Below are 27,887 nucleotides of genomic sequence, written 5' to 3'. Positions count from 1 at the left end.
GACATTTATAAAAATATACATTTATATAATTAAATTTATTTTTTTTGTTATTTTAATATCGGGACGAATTATTAAAGATAAAGAGATAGAGAGAGAGAGAGAGGAAAATTTGAGCATTAATTATATCAAGTTCAGTTACATCAACAATAATGAATATTATTATAAAATGTCTTTTTTTTTTTTTTTTAAATAAGTACACTACACTTAAATCATAGTTAATTGAGCCAAATCGAAACCGATTTCCGTTCTTTGTTCATTGAGGACGTTATCAATAGTTTTCAAAACATTTTCTGGCAAATGGTCCAACAACATGCGCGGCATGACTCGAAGTTCCTTGAAGTCTTCGGGTGAGGCCCATCGCATTTCATAGTTGTATTCATTGCTGTCGGTACCGGATTTCCTGCAACGTCGAATAATACACTTGTGTTAATCATAAGATATGAGGAGGGAAGCGTTATATTTTTTTAAGCGCTATACTTGTCGGCTTTTTTCTGTTCTTTGCTTTTCTTTTTCTTTGTTATATGTAATATGTGACCTGGTGTGTACAAACGTATCTTCGAGTATCTCCTGGTTTCCTGAAAACACATTAAACGTACGGCATATAAATCTAAAAACAGATTATGTAACACTACAACAAAATGTAGTTTTTCAATTTTTCGGCTAAATTTCCTAAAAAAAAAACTACTTTTACTCACTAGATTATAAGTAGACGATATGGAGATAGGTTGTTCGTAGGGATACGAAGACGTGGTCGGGACTAGATGATGATTGCTTATGTTATCTGTTGGAAAGCCGTCGTTTTGCGTAATCATGGATAGAACGGGCGAGTGTGCCGACAACAGCGGTGAATTGCGTATCTCTGAAGGAGACCGATGACGCCACGTAGACTCGAGATCTCTAGACGGTACGCCGAATAGAGCGTATCCAAATCCGTTAAGAAACACTCGATACTAGGAGAAAAAATGTAATTAGTACTGGAGTTGCTGAGATTCATCGTAACCCCCCCAATCCGTTACCTTTGGCAATCGGCACGCTTGCAGCACATTCAGCATGTTAGTGCGCAGATCTTCCACGTTGTCTATTGTCATGTGCATGACCATATCGTCACCGACGCCGACGGATAAGGTAAACTCTTCGGCTATCCGTGCAGCCTCTCGACTCAATAACCCAGCTGTAACGATATTTTGATTTCAAACGAAAACATAGTGTTTAATATTTTTTTTTTCCTCTCATTACCTGGCGTCGCAAAAGCGTACACTTTGAGATTAGGGTAAGTCGGTCGCATGTAGAATGCCAGCAGCACCGAAGTGCCGGCGCCCAAACTATGACCGGTGATAACGAGATTGTACTCGGGAAAATTTATTAACGCTTTTTCAATGACGTTATGATCTTCCAGTTCGTTTTTAATGTATTTGGCGCAGCAAAGCATTCCTTTGTGTGCCTGAAAAAACAAACACCAAAACGTGTGCCGTGCAATCAAATTGTACACTAAAGAATACTGTTGGCAAATTACTAATAATGATTACATAGCTGTCCGGAGGTGCGCCTTCTGCGTCGAGTTTTTCGACCACGGCCGTTAAATCTGTGAAAATATCTCGCATCGACAATGATCCCCTGATGGATATCACTATACTGCTCGTCTCGTGATCGACCGCTACAAAGAAGGGCAACTCGAATATATGATTGACGAACGACGCAAATAGAATGTCTTTGGAATGCAGCTTAGACATATAACGGATGGCCGCAAAGTTACAAAGACAGCAGTTATCTTCTTTGACGATGGTAGGTTTGGATCTGGAAAAAAAAAAAAAGGTAATTACGTCAATTATCGTATTTGTCATAAACTAAGTATTTGTCACTATAATGTAAAAATGACGACGACGCGCCATTTACCGAAAACAAGCGCAGCACAGGAACTTTGGCATCATTTTGAACAGGCCGGTAATACAATAACGATAGATCAAGAAAGGCCAACCGTAGATGGCAATGGACAACTGGAGGTAATGCCTCGCTCTTTTCAGACACATCCAACTGGGTTTGCTAGTGAAACACTCAGAAACGACTGGAAACAGAAATTAACAACACGCATACAGTTATATCAATCGACTCGCCAAAGCCATTCCCCGGTCGGGTATAAATGTGTATTACAGGCGTTTTTTTTCCCCCACAAGAGCCGGGTTATGTTTAAGTTATGGTTCAGACTCACCGGACGTGCAGTTGTACCGCTGTTCGGCCAACAAAGCCAACCGCCTTTGTTCTCTGGATTCGCGCTTCTGTTTCACCCTCAACAACACGAAGCCGGCGATGAAGTCCGAGGGCACAATGTCGGTGTTCCTGAACATGGAGCTCATCAGACTGGCGGCCTGCGAGAACGCCTCGTGCGAATGCTCGTCCCTTATCAGCCAGCAAAAGAACCACCGGAACCGTCTGACCCAGATGCGCGTGACCTTGCGGTGCAACAGCGTGTCCGTGTCCACGTTGCCGTTGGCGCCCTCTTGAAGTTTCAACGAGCCCACCGGATCCAGGATCATGGCCAACACGAATATCAGACCGCCCAACACGACCCAGTTGAACAGCACGCTGACTAGTAACACCGAACAACGTGAACGTTACGCTACTTCACAATTTGTAATCACACACGGAACAAAATATGTTTTTCATACTGTCCGGACAGCGTTACTCACTCTCGACCACCGTGTTGGTGAAGTGTTCGCTGCCGCACTGTATGCAATTGGTGTACGTCCAAATGGTGCCGAACACGTTGAGCGTTATTTCCGGTACGAGCAAGACGATCCTGAGGGAACAGACGACAGAATAAACTTGAGCAAAAAACAGTTATGATCCGCGACCGGATATCCGATACATCCGGCGCGAGAGATGATTATAGAACGGTGGGTAATTTTTTTTTTTACTTGGCCACCAACAGGTGCGGTACGGCTCGCCTGGCCTTCGTGTCGTAAATGGCTCCTTGTGCGCTCCGGTTGACCAACACCATCACCAGAAGGATAATTATAGAATGCATTACCACAATGCCGATCAGGTAGATCCGGACAAACAATCCGCCAGTCACGCAGTTGAACGTCCAATGATAGTACCGACACAGCGCACAACTCATCAGCGCCAGCCTGGAAAAAAATTTGTTATTAAGAGGACGCCACACCGGCCATTTCTAAGGAGTAAAGTATAGGCAATTTTTCGAAAAATCTTAATTTAGAGTTTGAACTATAATATTGTATACTTATTAATACAGTATTAAGGATAATTCGTTGATTGCCATTTTTTTTTTGTCAAACTATCACAGTCATTTCTACGAGATAAAATACAATTTTTTTGCCATCAAAACTGCTTTGCGCGGTTTGATTTTTCTTAGGCTTCATACAAAGTTAAGGAAAGAAATGCATACATATTATTTATGACAAAATTATCTGTGTTCCATCATCCGTATTTTTTCGATATACCTAATACAACCAACGCTATATCATTTTTAAAAAAGTAAAAAAAGTCCTTTCTTAATTAATTAACTACTCATTAACTGGTTGAAATATTAAAAAAAGAGCGACAGTAGAACACAGACAATGTTGTTGTCTATATTATGTAAAAATTTGGTTTCTTAGTTTTGATTATAGCCTTTGTAAAATTTCTCTTCACCTCACCATCCTCTTCACCAAGTTAGTTTAGCTGGTGTGTTCTCAAAGACGTTTAAACAACTCAAAGACTCTTTTAAACATTCTTAGACAATCCCAAAAAGATGCCCGCGTTGGACCCGGTTGTCGCCGCAAAACGATATTGTACTAGTAAAGTACCTAATTATTTTTATAATACAAAAAAATTGATAGTTAACAAACGAGAACAAAATTAAAAGAGCAGTGACGATCAATCATTACTTGTCAATGATACAATTTTTACAAGAGTTACTGGGAAAAACTAACCAACACGTTGAAAAACAATTTTTATTTTGTACTCTTGTAAAATGTTATAAAAACCACCGCTAGTGCATAATTTATTATTTCACCATATTTTTTTAATTTATAACGTGAAACATGATTTTGAACCAACTAAAAGTATATTATTTTTACATCAATGAAAAAAAAAGAGTTGTCACAAACGTCTGGATAGAAAAAGTAGGTAACTAAAATAAAAAAATCGCTATTTTTATTTACCAAGTGAAACATTTGTAACCATTAACTAAATTACATTAAAACTCTAATGTTATATTGAATCCATGTCTAGATTTTGTAAGAACCACCTCTCATATGATAATATTATACAACACACCATTTCGAAACACGCTAGTTAAGTGTGTTTTGTACTTAAAAAAATCTAACAATTTTTTTTTAATTATGGCTAATAAACAATTTTCGTCTGTTGAATTCTAAACTGGCCTCGAAATTAATATAATATGAATTTAGATTCGGTACAAAGCTGAAAAGGTGTTTAATACAAGCACATATAAAATCTAAACAATTCATATTGCACTTGTTTGTTTTAATGAAGTTTTAAAAACTTATAGGGTTCTTACACGGAGTCGGATCGTTCAGAAGGAGTTTTTTTTAAATAAATACTTTCACATTTTTTTTTTTACCTACAAGGCCGTGTATCCAAATGGGTTTTAAAAAAGGATTCACTATGTTATATTTGTATCTCGATCCTCCAAACATTTGTACGTTTAAAACAAGACTAGATAAAATTATATTACATAGAACACTACAGGTATAATAATACATCTAACTTGTTTTATTATTACAAAAAAAAAAATTGCAGATAAAATATAGAGTTGAATACAATTTTTTTTTTTTGTTTGTTCTTAGTTCTAGTTATTATTATGAGAAAATGTGTAATGCGTTATAAGCATTTTATTGTAATGACATTTATGCTTTTAATTTAATCACAATTTCCTATCGATCGAATTACAGCCATAGTAGCAACTAAATGATAAAGTTAAGGTATGTTTAAAGTACTTGGAAACGTGTAGTTTTTCATATTTAAAAAAAGACATTAAAATTTTAATAGTTGAAAAAAAAAAAATACTATTTCTAAACAATTTTATCTGCTATTTGTTTATTGCTTTACTATGTTTTTTTATTGTGAGTACTTGTGTATTGCGATAGTAAAAATAAAGCTTAAATCCGAAAACCAAAGTAACGTCAAGAAAGTGTGAATCAGAAGAAGTCTATTTTAGTGTAAGTAATGCGACTGAAAATTGCATCCAAATCAAATTTTCTACTATTTTGTTTAAGGGGGGAAAAATAGACGATGCAGTTTAATAAAAATAATACATTAAGTAGTAATTTATTAAACGAAAAAGTTATTGGCAAACCTCAAACTGATCTTCTACCAACAAGATTATAGTATAGCTTCATATAGAAACTGCCAAAAATAAAATCACAGATTGATCATGTTAAACTGAAGTATACCACATGTATAATTACAATTTAGAAAATTCTATAGTCTATACAATATGCATACAAAGGTTAAACGAAAAAAAAAATATGTTAACAAAAATTATTGTTCAGCTAACACTTAACACACAGTCAGCTCATGAAGTTTTTTTTTTAGTAAAAGGTCAACGCACCGTATTTATAGGTATTTTTTTAGGTTATGCTGGCCATTGGAAATGCGAAACGCGACACACGACGCAAACTATGAATGCTTACATAATTTGCATTAATATCAATTCAATATAAAACAAATAGTAATAAAAACATTTTAAATAGGTGGCACATAATTTACAAAGGACACAATGGGACGCACAAGAATGTTTTATAGTTTCTACTTAAGTCTTTGTAAAATCATATTTTTTCTATAAATAATTATTTACAATAATTTTTACTATTATTGTTATACCTAACCGGTACGTAGTCAAGGCAATATTTTAACTACTGGGCAAAATAAAATATTTTATTATGTCTAATTATTTTTTGGGTTCAACTATAATAGACGCTTAAGGGCGGAAGTTTTTTAAAATTATACATTTTTTTATAAGATAACCTCTCTAGCTAGGTATTATCTCTGTTGGTGTAAAACAGTGAATATGCCAATGAATTCAAATGGATTAGCTCAACATTTCTTTAAGCCCCATTAGAAAATATTTCAATGCATACAAATAATAATTAGCAAATTGGATTTAACAAAACACGTTCTTAACACGTTTTGATGGTACTTATTGTACAATAACAAAAAACATTTTAAAAAATGTAATATATATATTATATTAAAAGTTTTACTGTCACCACTCGTTCGACTTTCAGAGTAATTTCAACAAATTATGAATGGTAACTTCACAGCTGAAAACCTAAGTCTTGAAAGTTTGATAAAACATGCGTTCACTTTCTGGCATAATTTATTTGAACAGATTTAAAAAAAATGTAAAAAAAGGTCACATGCACTGTGATGGCTAAAAGGCCCATTTGATTTTGTTATGAGAAACAACAATATATTAAGGTAAACATTAAAAAAAAATCAACTTGGAAAGTGACTTGGCGTTGTTTTGGTCTTATTTTCTCCCCCGATTTGGCTGATTGCACATTGCATTTTTTTCAGCGGTAGTTTTTTAGTGTAAATTTTTCAAAACTCATTTTTAACATAAATACTTTTAAATTGGCTTCTTCGGTATGTATAGTTTTTACCGCTCAACAGCAATTATTAGAGTTAATACAACTATATTTTCCGGGAGAAGCTATTATAAGTAGACAATTACAAACAACATCAGGAAATCAGAGATAGTACGACGCGACGGAGGAATTAAACTAAATATTTATATATATTTTTTTTTTACAATTAAAAAAATCTACACACAGTGGTCGGTCGTCTGTGCGGTGCGGTGAAGTTGTACAGATAAAATAACATTACAATGCACTATATTGCCTTGCTTGCGTTTTTTTATTTGCTTGCAACATGATAATCAGTCATACATAACTGATTGTCGACAAGCCATTTTTTTCATTTGCTCAAAACATAAGTCGGTTGATGACTAATGGTCGTCTCAATCACATATTATATTTCGACCATCTTACCAGACCCACACAATATTACAATCCAAACGCAATTCAATAAAATCGGACAATTCTGTGTCAAATAAAAAATAACAGATAATGATCATGCATATATATATATATATATATATATATATATATATATATAATATGTAACTTTAACTCAACGTAATAATATATTATTATTACTAATAATTTTTAGTATCTTCAGCGCACGACGATGATACGGCAAAAAATATTTTTAATGCGTTCTCGCAATAAAGTAATACTCATTCAAGGGTACTCTTAATGGACATACTTACGTTCGCTTTAGCGAAGGGCGTTTTACAAATTATTTAAAACTCTAAATCGCAAGTGAAAATTATTTGCAATTTAAAAATTGCATTGGAACACAACAGCAAAATTAATGTGGGACATGTGCTGAAATTATTACATAGTGATTATAATACAAACAAAAGTGTAATGAAAAAAAAAAGATGTTTATTTTTATTTTAACTAGTAATTTGCAATCAACTCTAGTACTGGACAGTTAGCAGAGCTGCTATAGACCTTCGCCTCGATCAGGGGTCTTAATATTACATACAAGTTGGGGCTATGAGAACAGCTTGAGAGATGATGTCTAGAAATAAAATGTTTTGACCACCTTTAAAAATGTCTCAGCAACCAAATCAGCGTATAAGTGACACAATATAAGGTTTTTACTTTATAAGCAAATTCTGAGGTACACCACGGCAGTTGTACTTCTGTATTAGTCAGAAACTTAATAAAAAAAATTGCGATTTTGATGATTATCATAATATAAACACATATTTTAATGTTTAATGTTTTTTCTATTGTTTTCCACCTTAGTCAAAACTCGAACGAATTTAATTGCTATACCTAACAGCTGATATTAAAAACATCAACTGTTATACTTTCATCATTTAATTTACATAAACTAAAAAGTTTGTGCGTTCTAAAACAACATTTATTTCGAAAAGTTCATTATTGATATTAGGTATACAAGCAAAAATTCAAAATTATTTTTTAGCGCAGTTATTGGATTTAAAGTGCTAAAAAAATAGACCAAAGGAAATGTGTACTCACAAAAGGGGCAAGTGCGTTGTCGTCGCAATTATATTATACCTAATCATCGTTGTAATAACAATCGAATAGAACTTAGAAGGCACACTTATGACTGTTGTCACGACAATTGCGCAATTGACTCGGTGTATAGAAAATGTACATTAATTATTATAATTGTACATGCGTTTTTGCAACACATCAATTTTTTTTTACCATGCCGAGTCCGGCGAAAAAATAGTATATAATAATACAAGCTGTGTTATTTATTATTATTATTTTTTTTTTTTCATTCACAGACATTAACAGGAAGGGCAATGACAAATGACTTCTATTTAGACGTATAAACTCTCATAAATGTAGGTAAGGTTACTGTATTTATATTGTAGTTTAATATATATATATATATAAATATGCAATTCAGTATAAGTTATTATGGACATTACATATAAACACACTAGGTATTTGATAACCATCAAAAATGATTAAGGCTAATTACACGTCGACATGACTAAAACATATACGTTCTAACAAACTTGTAATGTATATAATATATATATATATATATATATATATATAGACAAGCACTTGTTCTTTTTTAAATATCGCACAAATAAAAATAATATTATACAGAAACTACCTTGAATCGGTCATAAATGTTGTATACCAGCTTTAAGAATTATGTTTAATTACTATTATCTTCGTCGTCGTTTCCGGCTAGGCGGATAAAAATGGAAAATCACAAATTTTGTATTGTGTCATCAGGGATTATTGTATATTTTTTACCTGATTTTTCTTAAGAGCCGAAAAAAAAATTATTTTTAGTTTTTATGTTATTTTGATTTAAAAAAATACATATTTCCTTTACAGCAAAAATTAATAATTATAAAATATTATAAATATGTGTGTGGTGGGGCTGTAATTATTATTATTATTAATTAATTTAGTAATAAAGTCGGTATTTTTAGTATATTAAAATTTAATAATTGGGTTTTTTTTTTTTTAATTGTATACATAATTCTAAGATTCTAAAATTTCATAATAATTATACTACTTAAATTCAATTTATACATAGGCAAATTTATAATGCTGTACGTGTAAGGAAACTATAGTCCATTGGCCATCTAAAACCTGATAAAAAAAGAAGAACCCTTTGTGCGAGGTGAGTGCAATAAATGTTGCACAACTCGAATAAATATATATATATATGAACATTTTTTTTTAATATAAATATTGTTAAACGCTATCACATCAAATATTGCAAGCGAAAGACGACAAAGGAATGTAATTGTAAATGCAAGCCCGTGTCTGTCTTCAATCGCAGTCATGTTTAGATGAAATAGTAGAATTGTATATTTAGTGAAATCTTTAGCATGGACAACATTTCATTTCTACTTGAAAAATAATTTGAAGTTTATTCTCAAACAAATTTGTCGCGTAAAATAACAGTCACTTTGACAAAAATTGGCCTTATAATTGGTTTTGTTGTTTTATTTTATAATTTTACTACAAAGTACCTACGTCATAGTTCTACCTAGGTAATAACAATGTTGCTATAAGTTATAGCGCGTTGAGTGTATATAATATGTTGTACTCAATGATCATAGCTAGTATGATTATTATGCGAAGTGCACGACGATTGTTAAATTAAAAGAATAAAACGACGACGACGGTCGACTGTAGATGGCAATCAAAACTCGCCTATGTGTGGATACGTGGGAATACAAATTCTAAAAAAAAAATTCATAAATAATAATTTAAAAAAATATTAGCCTATGCTCGCCCATACGGGTTTTGTATTCACTTATCTCGATTTCCTAGAACAGTATTAGTCAATAGCAGCAATAAAATATAGTCATTGTTGTTTATCGCGTGTAAAACGAGCACAAATAAAAACCATAATTAGCTTATGGTTTTTTTTTTCTAAAAGGGCTATAAAACCTTTTAGAATTTTTGTCGATGACGTGCCCAGGAAATTTGTAGAACGCTTACCATATACGAGGCGCTCAGATGCCAAACCGATTAACTCCACTTTTTTCAAATTGTGAATAATAGCATGTGGTTGGATTAAAAAAGTGTACAATTTTCAGTGCCAAGATAAATAACTCCATAGTTGAAGTTTTCACCACTAGAGTGCGCTAAGAAAATTGGCAATTGTACTTGCATACATTGTTTCAAATACCTTTAATTGCCTGTCCTGAAAATTTTCATTTTATAGAGTTAATCAGTTTGGCTTCTGAGCGCCTCATATTATTTACTAACAAATTATTGTTTTTTTTTATTTGTCAAGAGAAAATACAATTTTTTAAGTTTTGATGCGCATCTGAGAAAGTTATTGGTTTTAAAATGATGTTTTTTTGTGCCTGGACCAGGGGGTGGCTATAGTAGTTTTGATGTGACGCAAACTGTAGGACTAAAGTCAGTCTGCCTAGGTAGATGACAGAAAATACTGTTCAATATATCGTGGCGATAAGATATCAATAGTATCTTGAAAAACAAAAACAAAAATATTTTAAGATAACAGGTAAAAACTTTTTTTTATCATATAGAGTGCCAATCGCTTAACAATGTGGACTTTTTCTTTCTTATGTGTGGCCATACCGGTTTTAGTCCTGCTAGCTAAAGCTGGTATATGTTAGTACTCAGTGTAGTAGTATATTATTACCCAATGGCCTGGACGCAGGACCCACATTAACCATATTAACCAATGACAGAACTTCTTCATGTATCAAGTTTAGATAAAGCATGGCTAAGCACAGCACATCTCTTTACTTCAAAAATCGGAAAAAAACACTAAATAATGATAAAAAGAAAATACGAATTTTGGGGGGGTTAGTTTTCGGGTAGAGTCTGAAAATTGGATTGATAGTGGACTTGAATGTACCTACAAAGTTTTATACAAATAATAATTATATTTTTATTTATTATATATATTATTTAATGTTAACAGACTTGATTTATAAGCACATTTAATTACTTTGTCACCTATGGATTGGCATTATTGAGTTTTTTAAACTTTAAGTGATTATACCTGTGACATTTCTGTATCCACTGGTTTCGGTTCCTCGTGCCTACTATAATACTCGACAGAAATGTGCTGGATTTTTAACAATAAAAAATAAATAAAAATATATTTCTGTTAAAAATGTGAAATTACTACATTTTTTTTAAACTACAATAATAATACTAATAGTGGCAACAAAAATAGGAATGTACTTCAGATTTGCACTAGATCTTAAGATGTAAACTTTTAAATGTCAAATAAATTGTTTTTTTAGAATATATTATCTGTTATTCCGGTCTAAAAGGGCTAAATTTACTTTTAGCCGAAGGAAGCTTAATGTTTTACTTTTTAAAAAAATGAAAACTTTTTCATGCGCACAATTAGCTTTTATCGTTTTTGAGTTCAAAACATTTAGCTGTTTGTATATTATTTTATAGTGAAAACTTATATTTAAAAATTTTAAAAAATTAGATTTAGTCACCCGATTGCTAGGAGAAAAAATATTTTGTCTAAAAGAACTTTATGTTATAATTCAGGGTTCAAAGATGTTTGTACAAAGAAATATATATACCTCGAACATTGTGGTATGTACGTTAACTGGTAACTATTGATTATATATTAGGGAAATATATAGAATTTAAGAAAACGAATTTAATTGTTTTGTAATTGGTTATGTTTAAAGTTTTAAAGAATGAATGTAAATTTGTTTTGTACGTCGGACTAACTAGTTATTGATATTATTTATATTCCTAAGGGGAACTTATGGAACTTATATGTATTATGATTGTATAAAACGCGAACCAGTCGAAAAAGTGTTGTACGGCCGTTATACGGAATACTTTCTGGCTTGAGCATTAATTTATGGTAATAATATAGAATTATTGGTTGCTTGAAAAAAATGAAAAAAGGAAGGTTATGACGATTGTGTCTAGGCAACCGTCAAGCGGCGACTATTGTCCTTGAAGTAGTATTAGAGTCATTATTTAGAAAGCTCGAATTATCTAGAAAGATATTTAAATTATCATCTCATTTATCATTACAGCAACATCATCATTTTTAATAAACCAATAGTGTCGAACACATTTTAACAAAACCAATAATCTTAGTTGTTTACAGACACGAACATAAAAAATATTAACCTCCACGTTTTAGGTGTGAGACGATCAATAGTAATGAAATAGTAACAGTTTCATTTAAAAATAGAAATGTAAAGTGGACGTATTAAACCACTTATTTGAAGGGGTCCAGTCAATTTTCCTAAAATCTTCCAGAGTCCATAAAAACGTCCAGTTTTTTTTTTGTTGTTGCACATAATACCAATATTTTTAGATAAATACAAAACATTTTTGGTTTTATTGTTTTTACTTGACCATTTAAAGTGCGAAATCGAGAAACCGAATTCAACATTAATAAAAACTACAATGCATTTAGTGTATTAGTCATAACTTAAAAGGAAAGTATAAATGTGGTAAATATAACAAACGTCGATTTACTTTGTTTTTAAAAACATTTCCTCAAAAGTCATTCTTATTCGGTTTCACAAACTTGCATTTATTAAACCTATCATGGAACAAAATATCAAACTTGTTTACTCTAAAAAAAATAAGAGTATAACGTCATTTTAAAATAAAATAAAAACATTATTTTTGTTGTTAGTAGTGGAAAATACATATTTTAACCGTGCATATTATCGTGATAACTTTGCATTTTTCTATAGTAAATAACTAACAAACCAGCGAAAAATTATTTATTTAATTATTATTAGAAACAATAGTTAAGATTTGTTGGTTTTTTTTATTTCTGTTTTCACGTATAAGTGTTTTTTAACAATTTATTATTTGATACAATGACGCATATTAATAACATAACTAAATTATAAACATTTCTGTGCAAAATATGGGAAATTTAGTGTGCTTGTACGCATTGGCTAGTTGTAAATGTTTTTTTTTTTAGTAAGTATAGGTAAAGGACGGTATGCTCACCATATTCCTCGCATCAACAACTCCAGCAATCCAGGAAATACCAAGTCATCTGTACCCGCGAGCCATCTACGACCAAACATTTTCATAGACGGCATCGTGGTAGTTCGACGCCCTGAAATTAATATTGCAAGTATTTAAAAATAAAATATATATTTTTTTTGATCAGAGGGGGGGGGGGTGTGTTAAGATTAAGTAATAGGAAACACCAAGTCCTCAGTTTGAAAAAAGGAACAGTTATCTATACAGCCGACTACCGACGAGTAGGAGATTTTCAAGTAGGAGTGGGGGGGGGGGGGGTTGAACAATGTTAGGTAGGGTTTATTCCCTGTGTAATACACGGTTGTTTATTGTAAAATTGTAAATGTTTGAGAACTTTATTGAATCATTCAGAGAACGTTATTAGTATTTTAGCAATGCATATTTTGCTGGTACATTGGTTGTGGGTAACACCATTTCAATCGGGAATCGTTGAAAATTATTATGTTTTTCGAGACCCCTTGACCTATCGACGATAATTAATCAAAAAATATGCACACCGCCGTTTCAACAATAAGAAACACCTAACTACTACTTCATCAGTAAGGTGCTGTTGTATCTGCTTTGGGTATTCGAGCTTGTCCAATCCCGTAGGAAGCCTCTAATACATTCGTTAAACGAAACGATTAATCTGTCTTTGCGGATTAGTCTATGCGTCCTACAGTTTCATTGCCAACGGACAGACGGTGTGGTAGTGTGTGTTGTACACATATTTTTCGACCTTGGCCCTTAAATAATAATTATCTCAGGACGTCCGTGGTTGTGGCTACTGCTATAAGAACACAATTACCGGAAAATATTGGAAGGCACATTGGTAAATTCTATTATGGTTACGCAATACACATAGTAAGACACTTTAGTGGTTACCGGTTTGGTTTAAATACGCATATTTTCTTCTTAAATACAAATTAAAATTTTTTTCGACACGTCTCGATCAAAAAATAAAATAAAAATAGGTATAATTCACATATCATATTGTTACCTAAGAGCAGTGATACAAATAAGTATAATATTATGTTGTTGACAATGAACTCAATGCATATGAAATTATTTATTTCAAGCTTACTGTCATATTATAGACCATCAATTATTGGGAGATTTAGGAAATAAAATAATATACATACATTATTATTATTATTTTAATACTCATATGTAAAAATATTGCCGAACGTCGGATTTAAATACATTTATTCATACTAATTATTTTTGTATACCCTTCACATGATATTTGCCATTTTAGTTTAAATTTATATTGTTTTTTTTTGTACGGATTATATTTTAATATAATATTCCCAACAATGCTTATAGCTTCGATGTCGTTAAGTCGAGGAAGTATTGAGTTTTTAATTTATTAAAACGCATCCATAGTAACTCGCAGATTACACATGGGATTAAAATACTATATGTTGTTGTTATTGTATTCAAAAAAATATTTATCATCAAGTGATCAATTAAAATTTTGAAATAAGACAGTCACACGAAATGGTTATTTGAATTTCTTAGTCGAAAATGTTTTCGTTTACAATATTATACAAATAATGTATTACTTAATTTTTGTAATCTTATTTATAGTATACTGAACATTTTGTCTGGTCAATGTTTTAATAAAATACTCTTAGATTTATTAGGGTTTAACAGTTTAAGCGAGTAAGGAAGTGAACACAGATAAAAATAATATCAGGCCGCACCGGAAGAGATTCTGTCAATTATTTTAGCAGTAAGCAGTTAGAGTTAGCAGTAATAATTTTTTTCTAAATGAAAGCTCGATACTAAATTAAAAAATAATTTTATTTGTAAAACAATTAAATTACAATACATTAGGATTAACATACAGAATGTATTAAAGTACTTACTTTATGATGACGTGCTTATCTAGTAGTGTCATAATACATATTGCGTTGGGGTTTCAAGTCCATTGCTTAAGAAATCGTTGCACCTAGAACAAGAATAAAGACTATTAAACGCTTTGTGTAAGGTGACTGTCAGTCCTCACTTGATGTTTTCATAAGCATATATTAAATAATTATATTTTATTGTGATTGAAATAGAATCTTAAGGTGATTAAGCATGTTTGAAGCGTGTCAAACAATATAAACTGATGTATTATAAAAGCTTAATTGACACAATACGGCCTAAAAGTAAATCGTCGATAAAAAAAAAAAATAATTATTCAGTAGAACAGCGATAAAGGGCTAATGAATAATGATCGTACTTGGCTTATTTTTTTTTTTTTTTAATAACGATAATTTTAGATTAATGCTAATTTTGTCTGGTTACTACCAGTTAACAAATTCAAATGCCAATACGTTTTCACTCACAACCTCTGAAAATCTCCTCAATTATACTCAACAACAGGCCGTAAATATCTGATTGTGGACAAGCCAACAAACAAACTGAAGTGTTAAAGGTAGGAAGGAGTGAGATTCCTGCTCGAGTATTTATGTACATAATATTACCAGACTAGATTGATACATAATATAATATAATAAATTAAGATGATAAGGTATAAACAACAAAACGGAATAGGTACATCAAAATGCTTCTCAGTCTCGTTAAAAACCCGTAAACGATAATGATATAGGAAAAACCTGTAGTAACTGCTCCGTGCACTAGAGGCTAGTAATTAATTTTAAAACATATAGGTATAATATCATGAATTGTTAATAATACCCTAAATCACAAAAGTAGATACTACGTGTAGGTATACAAGTAGTATTTCAGCAACAACGTTAACGTCATCGGCGCTCACCAGTGTCGATGGTAAATAATGAGTTTTTTTTTTTTTAAGTCATGACAATTGATTTTAAACGTTAATTTTTGAAGACACAAAACAAACAAAAACCATTGTACAATCAACACCTTCTCGTAGAAGATAAAAAAAAGAAAAAAAAACATGCACCGACGTTCTGGAAATATTTATACAAATATTATTATAAGCGAACAGAATAAGAAAAAGAGCAATTTGATTTGCTATTTTTTTTTTCCTCGTTTGATTACACACACAATATTGTATAATATTATTTTATACAATGAAAGTGAGCCTGTTCTGATAATTTTTCAAACGCGCCGTATAAAAGGGAAAACATAAATTCCGTGACTAATCTTTTCCAATAATTTTTACTTTCTACCAAAACATGAAAACATCATGTTCGCTAATTTTCCGGCGTATGCATTTCAACTAATCACAAGATAACTATTCTACCTGCGCGCAGGAGAAAACACTAGTGTAATAGATGAAAACTAATGAAATATAATGGTCTTAACCGTTCATCCAATTCTGCCCAAAGTAGAAGCTACATAGGCTATGTCAAACACGAGGACAAAATATGGTTAAAGGTCTATTACACGGTAGGTTAAATGACTGGCTAAGTTCAGCTTGGGCAATGGAGGTGGTTAGCTTGTAAAATTATATCTGACATTTTTATCTTAATAATTATATTTCTGTTAGTCTCGTCATTATATTTCATTTTTATGTGTATTTTTAATTGGCCCTAGTGATAATATTTAATACATAAATACAATTCAGAAAATAAAAAAAGATAATAATTGATACATTTTTGCGTTATTCGTATGATCATTTAATATAATTATTACTACAATATAATCAATAGTATGCTATACGTTTTATATATTATTAAATATAGTATGCGAATGCAATAACATCAAATGGGTAAATATGAAAAAGAATCGTCGAGGTGTAAATCTTTTTTTATAATAAAAAAAAAAAAGTAATTCACCTAAAACGGTTTACAGTTCATATTTAACATACAAAGTTTAAACACAAACGCAAATAAAACGCATTGATAACCGATTGATGATATAATAATCGTTAAGTGTGTACATTTAATAATTGGTTTGAACAGTTGGTCATTTCAAACAGTAATGTACATTTCGCTCTGTTTACTCATATCGATGGAACGCTATAATATATACCAGTATTACTAATTACTTCATCAAAGTATGTTAGGGTTATAATAATAATAATAGATCGTTTACAAGACTCGTATGAGCATGGACAATCTCTATAAGTAAGACCTATTAATAATATAGCATATTAATAGTTAAAATACAATAATGTTATTATTATTATTTACAATCAACAATTGGTGGTTGATATAACATAATTGCTGATCATTGAACTCATTAAACAAAAATAAATATTTACCTAGTTCAAGGAAGGTTTGTTCGACGGTGAATTGAGCACTTGAGCCGTTAACCTCTTGTACCGGAATAGATAAACGTTTACCTATCGAATTATGGGTGATTTATATTAAAGTACTGAGCCCGCGAAAATCAATTAAATATAAATACACAAGTAGTTGCTATAAATAGTATTTTTATAAGCGTAATTTGTTTCGCTGTCTAGAAGCATTAAAAATTTGTTATATGCAAATTGTCGTTTATTAATAAATACATAAATATATATATATATATATGTATACATTACTAATGATATTACCTACTACCGGCTGTTGTTGTTATATATTTTAAAGTAGACTAAGGGCCGGTTTACCAGTGGTATTTAACTGACGGTTAGACTGATTTAACTGGCAGCCAAATCAGGTTTATGCATCGGGAAATTTCTTAATTTTAACTGCCCATTTTATAGCAGTTAGTAAGAGTTTCGGCATGCAACATAAAACGGAATGTAATTTTTTTAACGACAATATAATTATTGGAATACATTTTATTTCGTACAATAATTATTCCTATCGTACAAATTGTTCGCTAAAACTCAAAACGTTTTAATAATACAATTTTGAACACATTATTGTAATTACAACGCCTTTTAATATTTTTACTATCTACACTATTCGTGACGAAATGTCTATTTCAAAGTCATTCCATAATATTATTTTCAGTTATAATTCCTATAGACATGTCTTAAAAAAAAAAAATTGTCTTGTAAGGTTCGGTTTACCAGTTGAAGTACCGTTGATAATAATGATAATATTTATAGTATTTTAGATAATATTGGTTAACCTTGACAAAATTTTAATTTAAAGTGGTACGTCTCGTTTTATCAAGGCTAACACAATTAATGCTATAAAATATGAATATTTTCATTTTTCTAATACATTTTCATAATTATTATGACATTTAAACTGAAACCATGAGATCACGCTTAGTTGTTCACAGGCGTCGAACAGTTAGAAACGAGGAAGGTACCTTCATTCAACTGATAAACCGAGCCTTGTAAAACATTTTTTTTTTTTTTTAAATGCAACTAATTGTGACCAGGTTTAGGTATCACAGTGGTGGGTAATCGAAAGCGTTTACACCTGCGAGTAAATAATTGATTATACAGGCAGATTCGGTTACATAATAATTAGCATCAGAATATTACCGTAACTAGCCTAGCCCTAGTACTAGCCGTACAAAGCGGTTAGATACAAAACCCAAACCGAGAAATTTATATGATGCATTGAATTCCACTTAAAAATTACTACAGTCATATTGTGGTATATACTATGACACTATGACAGGATATTGTGAAACAACCAGGGAATCTCGGAAACGTGAACTAATCCGACTATAAAGTATAGTATAGACTATAGTAGTAGAATTAACCCTCGTTTATGGTCAGAGAGTGAAAGCAAACCTGATATTTTTTTTTTTTTTTTTAAACGGTCAGTATACTTTTTGTATAGAAGCTGGTCACTGTCAGATTGGCGCAAGGTCATGGCGGACGTCGGTCGTCGCTCGGATAGAGACAAAATTGTATTATTTTTTATTTGGAGAGAGGGGAATTTTAATTATTCCATACGTCCATAAAAATTCGACAGTTTTTTTTTTTAATTGAATATTTGTTAGTAAGGCCTATTTGGTGGCCTATATTCGAGACGCTGCTTGGAAAAAAAATTAGGTAGGTAACCTGTTTTTTGTTTACCTACTTCAATTAAAATATTATTCAATGTTTTTTCTAACGACAAAGACATGAAATAGCACTATATTAGATTTTGCTGGATTCAAATACAAATCCTAGCCCATTTGTTGTTTAGCATACACAAGCCTCCTAATAGCATTCATATATTTGGGTAAATACCAAATTTTATTGTGTTTTTTTTTAAAAACATAATGTTTTTGCCTTTACCACATTTTTTGTTGGTAACAACTCATATTGTTAAAGTGTTTTTTCTGCCCGAGTGCTATTAAGACCGTGATAACATAACACAAAAAATTGGTAAGCTTTATTAACACAAGTGCACAAAAAAATAAGAGATTAGTCATGCACACTTAAAGAACTTCTTAACAGGATTTTCACGAGTGTGTAACTACTGACACACATAATATTATACATATATATTATAACAATGTAGTAGTTTTTATGTTAAGTTATTATATTTTGAAATGGAATTATAGTGATGGTTCTAGAGGTTATTCAAGTGAAGAGCGAATGTTTCGAAATAACGTCAGAAGGAAATAATTATTTATAATTACATGTTTTCGATTTATTAACGAATAATTTTAAATACATTATACGACTGTTTAGAAACAAAGTATAACTATAACGTTTTTTTTTTTTGTAGTGATACTACATGAATATGTTTTGATGTTTAGGGAGACTACTAAATGTTTAAACTTAAAACTTGTTTTGATCAACGATCCCTTAGCCTATTAAATACCTACCTACACATACCAAATTACTGTTTAATTTTTATATTTGAGTATGACAACTGTATGCCATTTTTCAATATCAAAGGCTTATTACGTTCAATAAATTACAATTTTTTTCAAATAAACTTTATTGTTTTTTATCAATATTACACACATAATTTTTCGTTTTTACAAACATAGGCGCAACTAGGGGGGGGGGGGTGCTGCTAGCCGCTAGGGGCACTTTATCACCCCCAAAAATGCAATTTGTATGCATACAATTTCAATAATATACATACAACTGTTTGAATTTTTTGTTTTAGAATATTTTTGTTTACAAATATTTTATATCTTATATGGTTTGAAGATAACAATTATGTTTAGTCGGGTATATCTACTTAATTTTAGCACCCCCCTTAAAAACGTTTGCTCTAAATGTGTGCCTATACGACCGTACAAAAAAACTTAACGAAATCCATATTTGTGGACAATATGGAGAGATATTTACTGGGCTTGATGTTTGGAAAAAAATCCACAGTCAACACAGTTGTACGTTCGACACAGATAAAAACACTACGGTAGGTATTTAACAAAAAAAAAAAAAATGATAGCGAGAGAGAAAGAGGAGAAAGATGTAAGATTGAGTGAGAGAGAGAACCCCCCCCCCTTCACCGAGTGTATACAGGTAGGTCTTGTTCATTGCTCACCGATGACGTTTTCTCTTCCATTGACGTCTGCTGGCTTAAAGATGTGGTTTATATGTTATATTATACTTATATATAAACATAATATTTAAGCGCGGTTTACACAGCTGTCTTAGTCGATTACCCGTCGCGGCCAACATGAATTGCAATATCGGCGTGGAAAGAAGAAAAAAAAAATACATCAACGAGTCCACAGCATAATATAGTATTATATGAAGAAAAAAAAATGGCAAACGAGTCGACCTTGGGGATTTTACAATAACGATTATGGATTACCAGCAGCGAGTCGCTAATGAGTGACCGAAGAATATCTCCTCTATATCGGTTAACCGTTTTCGAAAAAACCTCGCACGTGATTTAAATATACCAGGTTATTGTATATCCACCCCCTCTTCCTAACATTTTCAAAATGGCACCATAACGGGCGGCGTTTTTATTGGTTTAAATTTATTCACTGATAAGCTATTTTTCTCTTATCAGTTTACAGTGTTATAAGCCTTACACATGACCGAAATATAAGAAATTCTAGTTTTTAATTTGGATTTTTTTATTCGATACAGGTTTTATAATTGTCTACATATTCGCAATGTGAAATTAAAAATGTATCTAAATAAGAAGAACGAACAAATAAATAAGTGTTTATAGTTTATAATTAATATTAGTTGTTTATTAACTATAATTATAATTTTTCGGCTTGTTCGATTAATTTATTCTTGTTTTTCTTCTATTTCTTTTTTCAGTTTTTGTGCGTTTAATATTTGATTTTGTTTTTCATCATAACTAAGTTTCATTTTTTTATTTTCTAGGGGCTCTTGTAGGTGGTAATAGTAACTTGTATTAAAATAAGTATTTCTTAATTGATAAAACTGTAAAAATACAATTTTTGTTTTCAAATTTGTGCGGGTAAATATCGACCAATGAGAATGCCGCCCGTTCCGCTGCCATTTTGTGAAAAAATAATCACACTGAGTGAGGATATGCAATAGCCTGGTTTATTTTAATCATGGCCTCGCACAAATAAAAAAAAAACAATAATATTGAAATCAAATCAAATTTCATTACACGAAAAAAACAATTTTTAAGATCTGTAGAGGCGCGCGGCTGTTTCTAACATTTATAGTTACATATTTTATATGGGGCATTTGATTTGGTTTGTGTTATTATTGAGTAGAAATGTTAAAATGCGAACAATTAACGCGCCTACTGCTAATAATATCACGAGGAATGTCTACAATATTTTATTCCACCGCGTTAATATGTATAATAATAATATGTATGTTGATGACATAGTTGCATCACGTGGACGCAAGAGAAGGGTGTGCTACTGTGAAAGTTGTTAGGTCAGTGCTCACCTCCAAAGGACACACGCACGCGCATATATATATATATATATATATATATATATATGATTCTAAAAAACATAAGTACACACATACACGCACAAAAAAGACAATATTGATATAAGAATTTCGTTTAAGTACAATTAAACGCACAAATAAACAATACCGTTTTTTTTTTTTAATAGGTTATAACGATTTTGGTTTAGGACAATGAAAATTATTAATTAGCTATATACTAGGTACCTGTTGTTTAATTTTTTTTTTTTTTAATTGTTTTTACATAATAGTAATTTGCGCGAGTTAACAAGAACAAGGGAAAATCGATTAGTTATTAAATCTAAAATTAAAATTGTTTTTCTATTATATACAATAAATCTAATATATAATTATCCAATTTCCAATAGTGTGAAATGTGAAATGTCCAAAACAATTTAAACATTTACATGGTACAAATTATGTATTTTAGCTGTTATAAGAATGTATAATTTGACATTTGTACATGTGTTTTTTGTTTTCATTGAGAAAAATATATTGTTTTATTCATCCATATATATTATAATATTAGGTAGGTATGAGCAATATACCTATCTATCAAATATCACATTTAATTAAAAATTGTTGATTTATCATATACCTTGATGTAACTGAAAAAAAAATAACTTAAGCTAGGCTTGTGGTTAAATTATGATAGTAAGAATAAAAAAAAAAAAAAACACCACTTAGTTTACTGAAATTTCTGAGCAAAATGTAATACAAGTATAATATATTTACAAAATATTGTTTTACACCTTCTTCTACACAAGATAATATCCTTACAAACAACTATTGAAGCCATTTAAAAAAACATTTCAGGTTTAAAAACCAGAAATCTAGCACACGACCTAACTTTAACGATAATTATACTTTCAACTTGAATATTCGCTTAGGTATAATTTGTAAATTACTCATTAACAATTTTCTTTAAAAAATCTTGTTGAAATGAATACTTCATTTAGGTAATAATTTTTTTTTAGTTCCAATTTTACTTGTAAAATAATTATATACTTTTAATACTAGTATACATGACAAACATTACATAGTGAATAACTATAATTATTTACAAAACTCTTATTTAGGTTAAAATACCTACTTGATCTCATAATTTAAGGGTAGGTTTATACAAAATGTATTCTTAAGCAGTGAAAATGCAGGAAAATTAAAAATACCATCAATTTGTGTACTGAAATACTATTTAAATATAAACAAATATTTACAAATTGCTATCGGGACAAATACAAATTAGCGGTCAGATAAAAAAATGTATTTGTGTTAATCTAGAAAAAAACTTAAGGCAAACTTGTGATTCTATATATTAAAAAAATAAAATATTTAAAAAACCTTTAACTACAAAAAATAATAAACTTTATCGAATCAAAGTACTTCGGCAGCAATGTTACCTTCATCAGTACTGATTAAAAGTAAGTTAATGTGAATCACTGATTGTAAGCAAGTTTATTTGAATACTATAAATATGACACTATACCCCAATAACGTATTAAACAATCAATTAAAGTTCGACTAAAACTCCCAAAAACCAGAGAAGCGATACAACTGCAACAATGAAAAGCCAACTTCTATGATTATCAATAACTTTTTAGTTAGTGAACTAGACAAAAAAAAAAATTCAACAGAAGATCGAGCTCTGTGGACTAGGGTGGCCGACTCCATGTAGTTGGCAGTGTAAGGGCGAAGATAAAGCAGACACATAACTGACAAAACGTTAATTACCTATTTGTACAAATTCAGAACTGAAGCAAAATTAAAATAAGAGCTATCGCTAAATGTTGAACAAATTTTCAAAATAAGTACCAACGTTAATGACTTGAAAATTATTATTTTGTAAGCTTCCATGAGTAGTAAAAAGCAATCCCTGGTGTGGTTAAGAACAAATAAAAATACATTTTGACTGACACCACTTGTATGCTCATATTCCACTATGTTATGATTCACACAGAATTATCTCAGCGGCCTAATTTAGTTTACGTTAGGATATGGCGAACTAATTGTCGTAGACGGTAAAACACTCTGTCCATAAAACGAGTATCTATAATTAAGTCCAAGTAAGGGCTGAGCAAATTAATTTTTTTCTATAGAAACATAATTTACTTATATACTTACATTGCATTATTAAATATAACTAATATGGAAATTGTAATAGTACATTTTGTTTTAACCTGGCGTCATAAAACACATCAACGATACATATTATGTGATCTTATTACAAAAATTCACTATTTACCTATACAATGTTTTCCTTAAGACTTGAACTGTATAGTTATGGCAAGTCAAAAATCAAGTGATTAAAAAGAAATTTTCAAAAACTACCCGAGTAGGCCAACTGTGAGTGAGTGGTCCACTGGGGGACTAAAAACTCGGTTATCGTTAACCGATTTGTCGACGGGTATTTTGTGCGTTGTAAAAATCGGTTAAAAAGATTATGAAACGCGAAATCAAAACACGGCCAATGTTGAAATAAAATAAATAAAACGGACAAGACTTACCATAATGGTTTATTCCGACGGCATGATGACGTGTGTTTGACAATAGTAATATGAATTATTTTTATTTTCAATTAAAACCCAACGATTAACGGATGGCATAAACCGTTTGGAATGCCGCGAAGAAATAAAAAAAAAAAAAGCTGTCGCGACCTACTTCGTACGAAAAAACGCACTTATTGCATAAAAATTTCACCGACGAAAACCGACGACGGTCGTCGCACGTATCTAAAAATTGAATTTTACCGACGTGAATCGCCTGTTTTTTAACGATAATTAATTTGTCCAACGCGAAAACGGAAATCGTTTGTACGAAAAATTAAACTGAAAATTTTCAAACTTGATAAAAAAAAAAAAAAAAAAAACTCAACTCGCGAACGGAGATATTCGGAGATAACAGGCTATCACGTCTGCAACACAGCAGTGTTTTGTTGTGAAACTGCCCGCCGCCGCGCGCCACTGACAACTGTTGCGCACGCAGTCGCTCTGCAACTGAACCGAAACGATACCCGGGGATACTCTCTCGCGCGCGCGCAAGTGACCGTCGTCCGTACGCACTACGCGGTCGAAGACGCTACGGTGTCTGCCGGCGACCGTGTACCACCGCGCCGGTTACCTCTTTGGGAATCCCCCTCCGTACGGCGCAGCCGCCGCCGCCGCAGAACGCAACACGTTGCGTGCGTGATTCGTGTAAAATTAATAATTACAAACAGGCGTACACCCAATTCGTGGGTGCTGGAGGGGGGCTGGAGGCACTTGGCCCCCTTTTTAGGAAATGGAAAACAAGGTAAATATTTCTTCAACAGGATAATGAAAAAACTTGTTTTGCACTACCCTGTATAAATATTAGAATTCATAAAAATTAATAACAAAGTTGCTCGACTTAAATCTCATCGAGAGTTGAATTCACTCGTTTTTTAATAAAAGGGTCGTTTTAATGATAATAATATTTCGTTATTTTTCAATATAACATCCTATAATACGTTTTTAACATTAATCGTGACAAAATAACAACTTTATTTTTATATTAGGCATGTTTTATTTGTTGATTTTTGTCATTTTTAGCTTTTCAAGATATTTTACCCGGATAATTGTAGCTTTTTGATTTGGCTCGACATTTTTACTCGAGTCGGTGGTTCTTCATACGGGTGGTTTTTAACAATTAAGGCGATTATCGAATTTCGATTTCATAATCGTATTGCCGCTAGCAAACACTACAAACGACAAGACTAGAAATGTAGAGGAAGTTTTACTCTCGATTTTGTTAAGGAGTTAAGTATAGGCAATTTTGTTGCAAAGTCTTAATTTCCAACGTTAAACTATGGTGTGTATGATGTGTTCTGGAGTAATTAGGACTGTTTTTTTTTTTTTTTGTAGTTAAACTCAGGCACGTGTGTACTCAGGTGGGTGTGTTTTGGGTGTTCAATCACCCCCCCCCCATCCCATCCCTGAGATTGTCAGCTGGTCCTGGAGAAGCGTTAAGTTGGATAATTTAATAAAAAAAAATATGTCTACTATTAAAAGTTTATACCAACATTTTTTATCTTTTGAAAACTACCATTTTTTTTTTTAATAATTCTAAAATAATATACTATAACAATTTTTATAGGAAGCCAAGCTCGTTAATGATAATTATCAGGGAATGGCAACGTTACCAAACTAAAATTTACATTAATCGTTTTGATGACTACGGTACAATATGTTAGATTAATATAATATTATATTCTGATAAGTCCGAGTTTGAACTTGTAAAAAATACTCAATAAAAAATAGTTTGCAATTAATTTATGCCGTTTGGAACGGTGTAAACGTGTAATTATAAAAAATTTTTGACATTTTCGGTGTAATTTTGAAATTGCACCATTTTTGATCTTTTTATATTTCTCATCTTATTCATCTTTTTTATCCGTTTTATATTTTCACATCATCTCTGTACTGTCTCTGTACACAAAATTTAGAAAACGAATTATTAAATATTATGCCGCAATTACTAAAAATGTTTTTGAAAAATAAACCAACCCGAACTGTGCGAGATAAAATTTCGAATTTCGATTCTTTAAAGTGCTTTCAATACTCCATGTTATAATATAATTAAAACAAATTGTTACATTTGATTATTATTAGTACTTATTTACATTGTTATCGAGAAAGCTGTTTGACTAAATACAAATGTGCCTACAATAAAAATGTGTGTAAATAATGGAGTAAAGATTTTATAGTTAAAAAATGTAATTAAAATATAAACTATAAATCAAATCATTTCACTTGTACAAATTAGTATTGTTATCAAAATATATCGATAACAATGTATCCATATTATTTAATGGCAACTAATATTGTTATCGAGTGTATATTTATTAAATCTGTGATTTACAAATTATGACTTCTTATACAGCGCTTGACATCTTGTTTTCAAAAATTCTGATTCTTATGGTGATAAAAAGCTTTTAAATACTAAAAATTTTATTTAAGCAAATCCTAATGTAGTAAGTTACTTTTTTTCAAAATAATTAAAAAAAAATAATTACTTATTTAGAACTAAATATATATATTATTTACACATCTTTGTCTGTCAATTTCAATTAATAAACCTGTTATTTTAAATATCTATTTATAAACTGAAACTTTCTTTTCTTTTTGCGTTCATTAGTCGAATAAGTTAAGCCTGAAATAATTAAGTATTATTTCCATTGGAAATAAATTGCTGTTTGATAGAAAAATAAAAGTAATCCATTATATTATTAGTATATCATTTTTTTTTTTTTTTTTTTAATAACCAAATTATCACTCAACAAATTTCGTCGCCTTTCAACACTGTATTTTGTAATACATTTTATAGCAAAATAAATACATATAAAACAATTGAGGATTACAAAATATAAAAACGACAATTTCTTAATTACATTAAAATATAATATTAAGAACAACAAATATAAGTATTGAACTTCTGTGTTGAACATTTATTTTTTGCTTTTTTAGTCGACTTGAAATACATGTTATTTTTGTGTTTTTTTTCTGAAAACGTTTTTTTTTAAATTAGAAATTATGATGTTGATGTTGTTTCCGGTTAACAGCGAGGAGGAAGGCGGAAGCCATAATAATATAGTAATAAAAAATATGTTTTACAGTGACTTACCGCATTGATCTATGATAACAAGAGATATTTTACATTCTGATCAGACTTTTTTCCTTTTTTGGAAATATTTCATGGTCGTTGCGTTACAGTGGAAAAATATTTGTGATTTTTTTTTTGCCATTTATTTCCCTTAAGGCCAATATAATGTAAATCGCCCATCTATTTTTCGTGGCTCTCAAATACTATTTAAAGTACACCGAAAATACCTGAAAATAAAAATTTGACAGACCCAATAATAATAATAATAATTAGGTATGATCGTTGAAATACACTAATAATGACAAATAGAAGCACACTGCACGCATAAACCTTGAAGTCTACTTTCGTCCAAAATACCGATTAGCATATAACGCTGTCTTTGATAGTGTTTTTTTTTTTTTTTTTTTTTACCATTTAGATTTATCACGTAGGCAGTATGTACAACAATATGTTTATACTTACTTCCGACAAGCAATATTATAAAAATTAAATGTAGGTATGACATGAATATGAAAATA

General features: G+C 30.9%; 1 protein-coding gene across 1 annotated transcript; it reads right to left on the bottom strand.

Moving 5' to 3' along the window:
* Positions 1-72: 72 nt before the first annotated feature.
* On the bottom strand, positions 73-24,830 carry LOC126843669 (diacylglycerol lipase-beta). Its single transcript, XM_050581338.1, has 13 exons — positions 24,258-24,830; positions 14,930-15,012; positions 13,041-13,152; positions 2,913-3,125; positions 2,685-2,794; positions 2,207-2,584; positions 1,894-2,062; positions 1,527-1,794; positions 1,237-1,441; positions 1,017-1,171; positions 696-950; positions 478-575; positions 73-400 (listed from the first exon to the last, which is right to left on the bottom strand). The coding sequence occupies exons 3-13, from the start codon at positions 13,133-13,135 to the stop codon at positions 205-207; spliced, it is 2,142 nt and encodes a 713-aa protein (XP_050437295.1). The 5' UTR covers positions 13,136-13,152; positions 14,930-15,012; positions 24,258-24,830; the 3' UTR covers positions 73-204.
* Positions 24,831-27,887: the final 3,057 nt, after the last annotated feature.

The sequence above is a fragment of the Adelges cooleyi genome, unplaced genomic scaffold (genome assembly GCF_023614345.1).
Source record: "Adelges cooleyi isolate 19-005CV unplaced genomic scaffold, UGA_ACOO_1.1 ACOO_flye_CR_arks_rails_tigmint_CR_PRNA_574, whole genome shotgun sequence".
Lineage (NCBI taxonomy): Eukaryota > Metazoa > Arthropoda > Insecta > Hemiptera > Adelgidae > Adelges > Adelges cooleyi.
The sequence above is the reverse complement of the archived record's forward strand: the minus strand, read 5'-3'. Positions and strand labels throughout refer to the sequence as shown.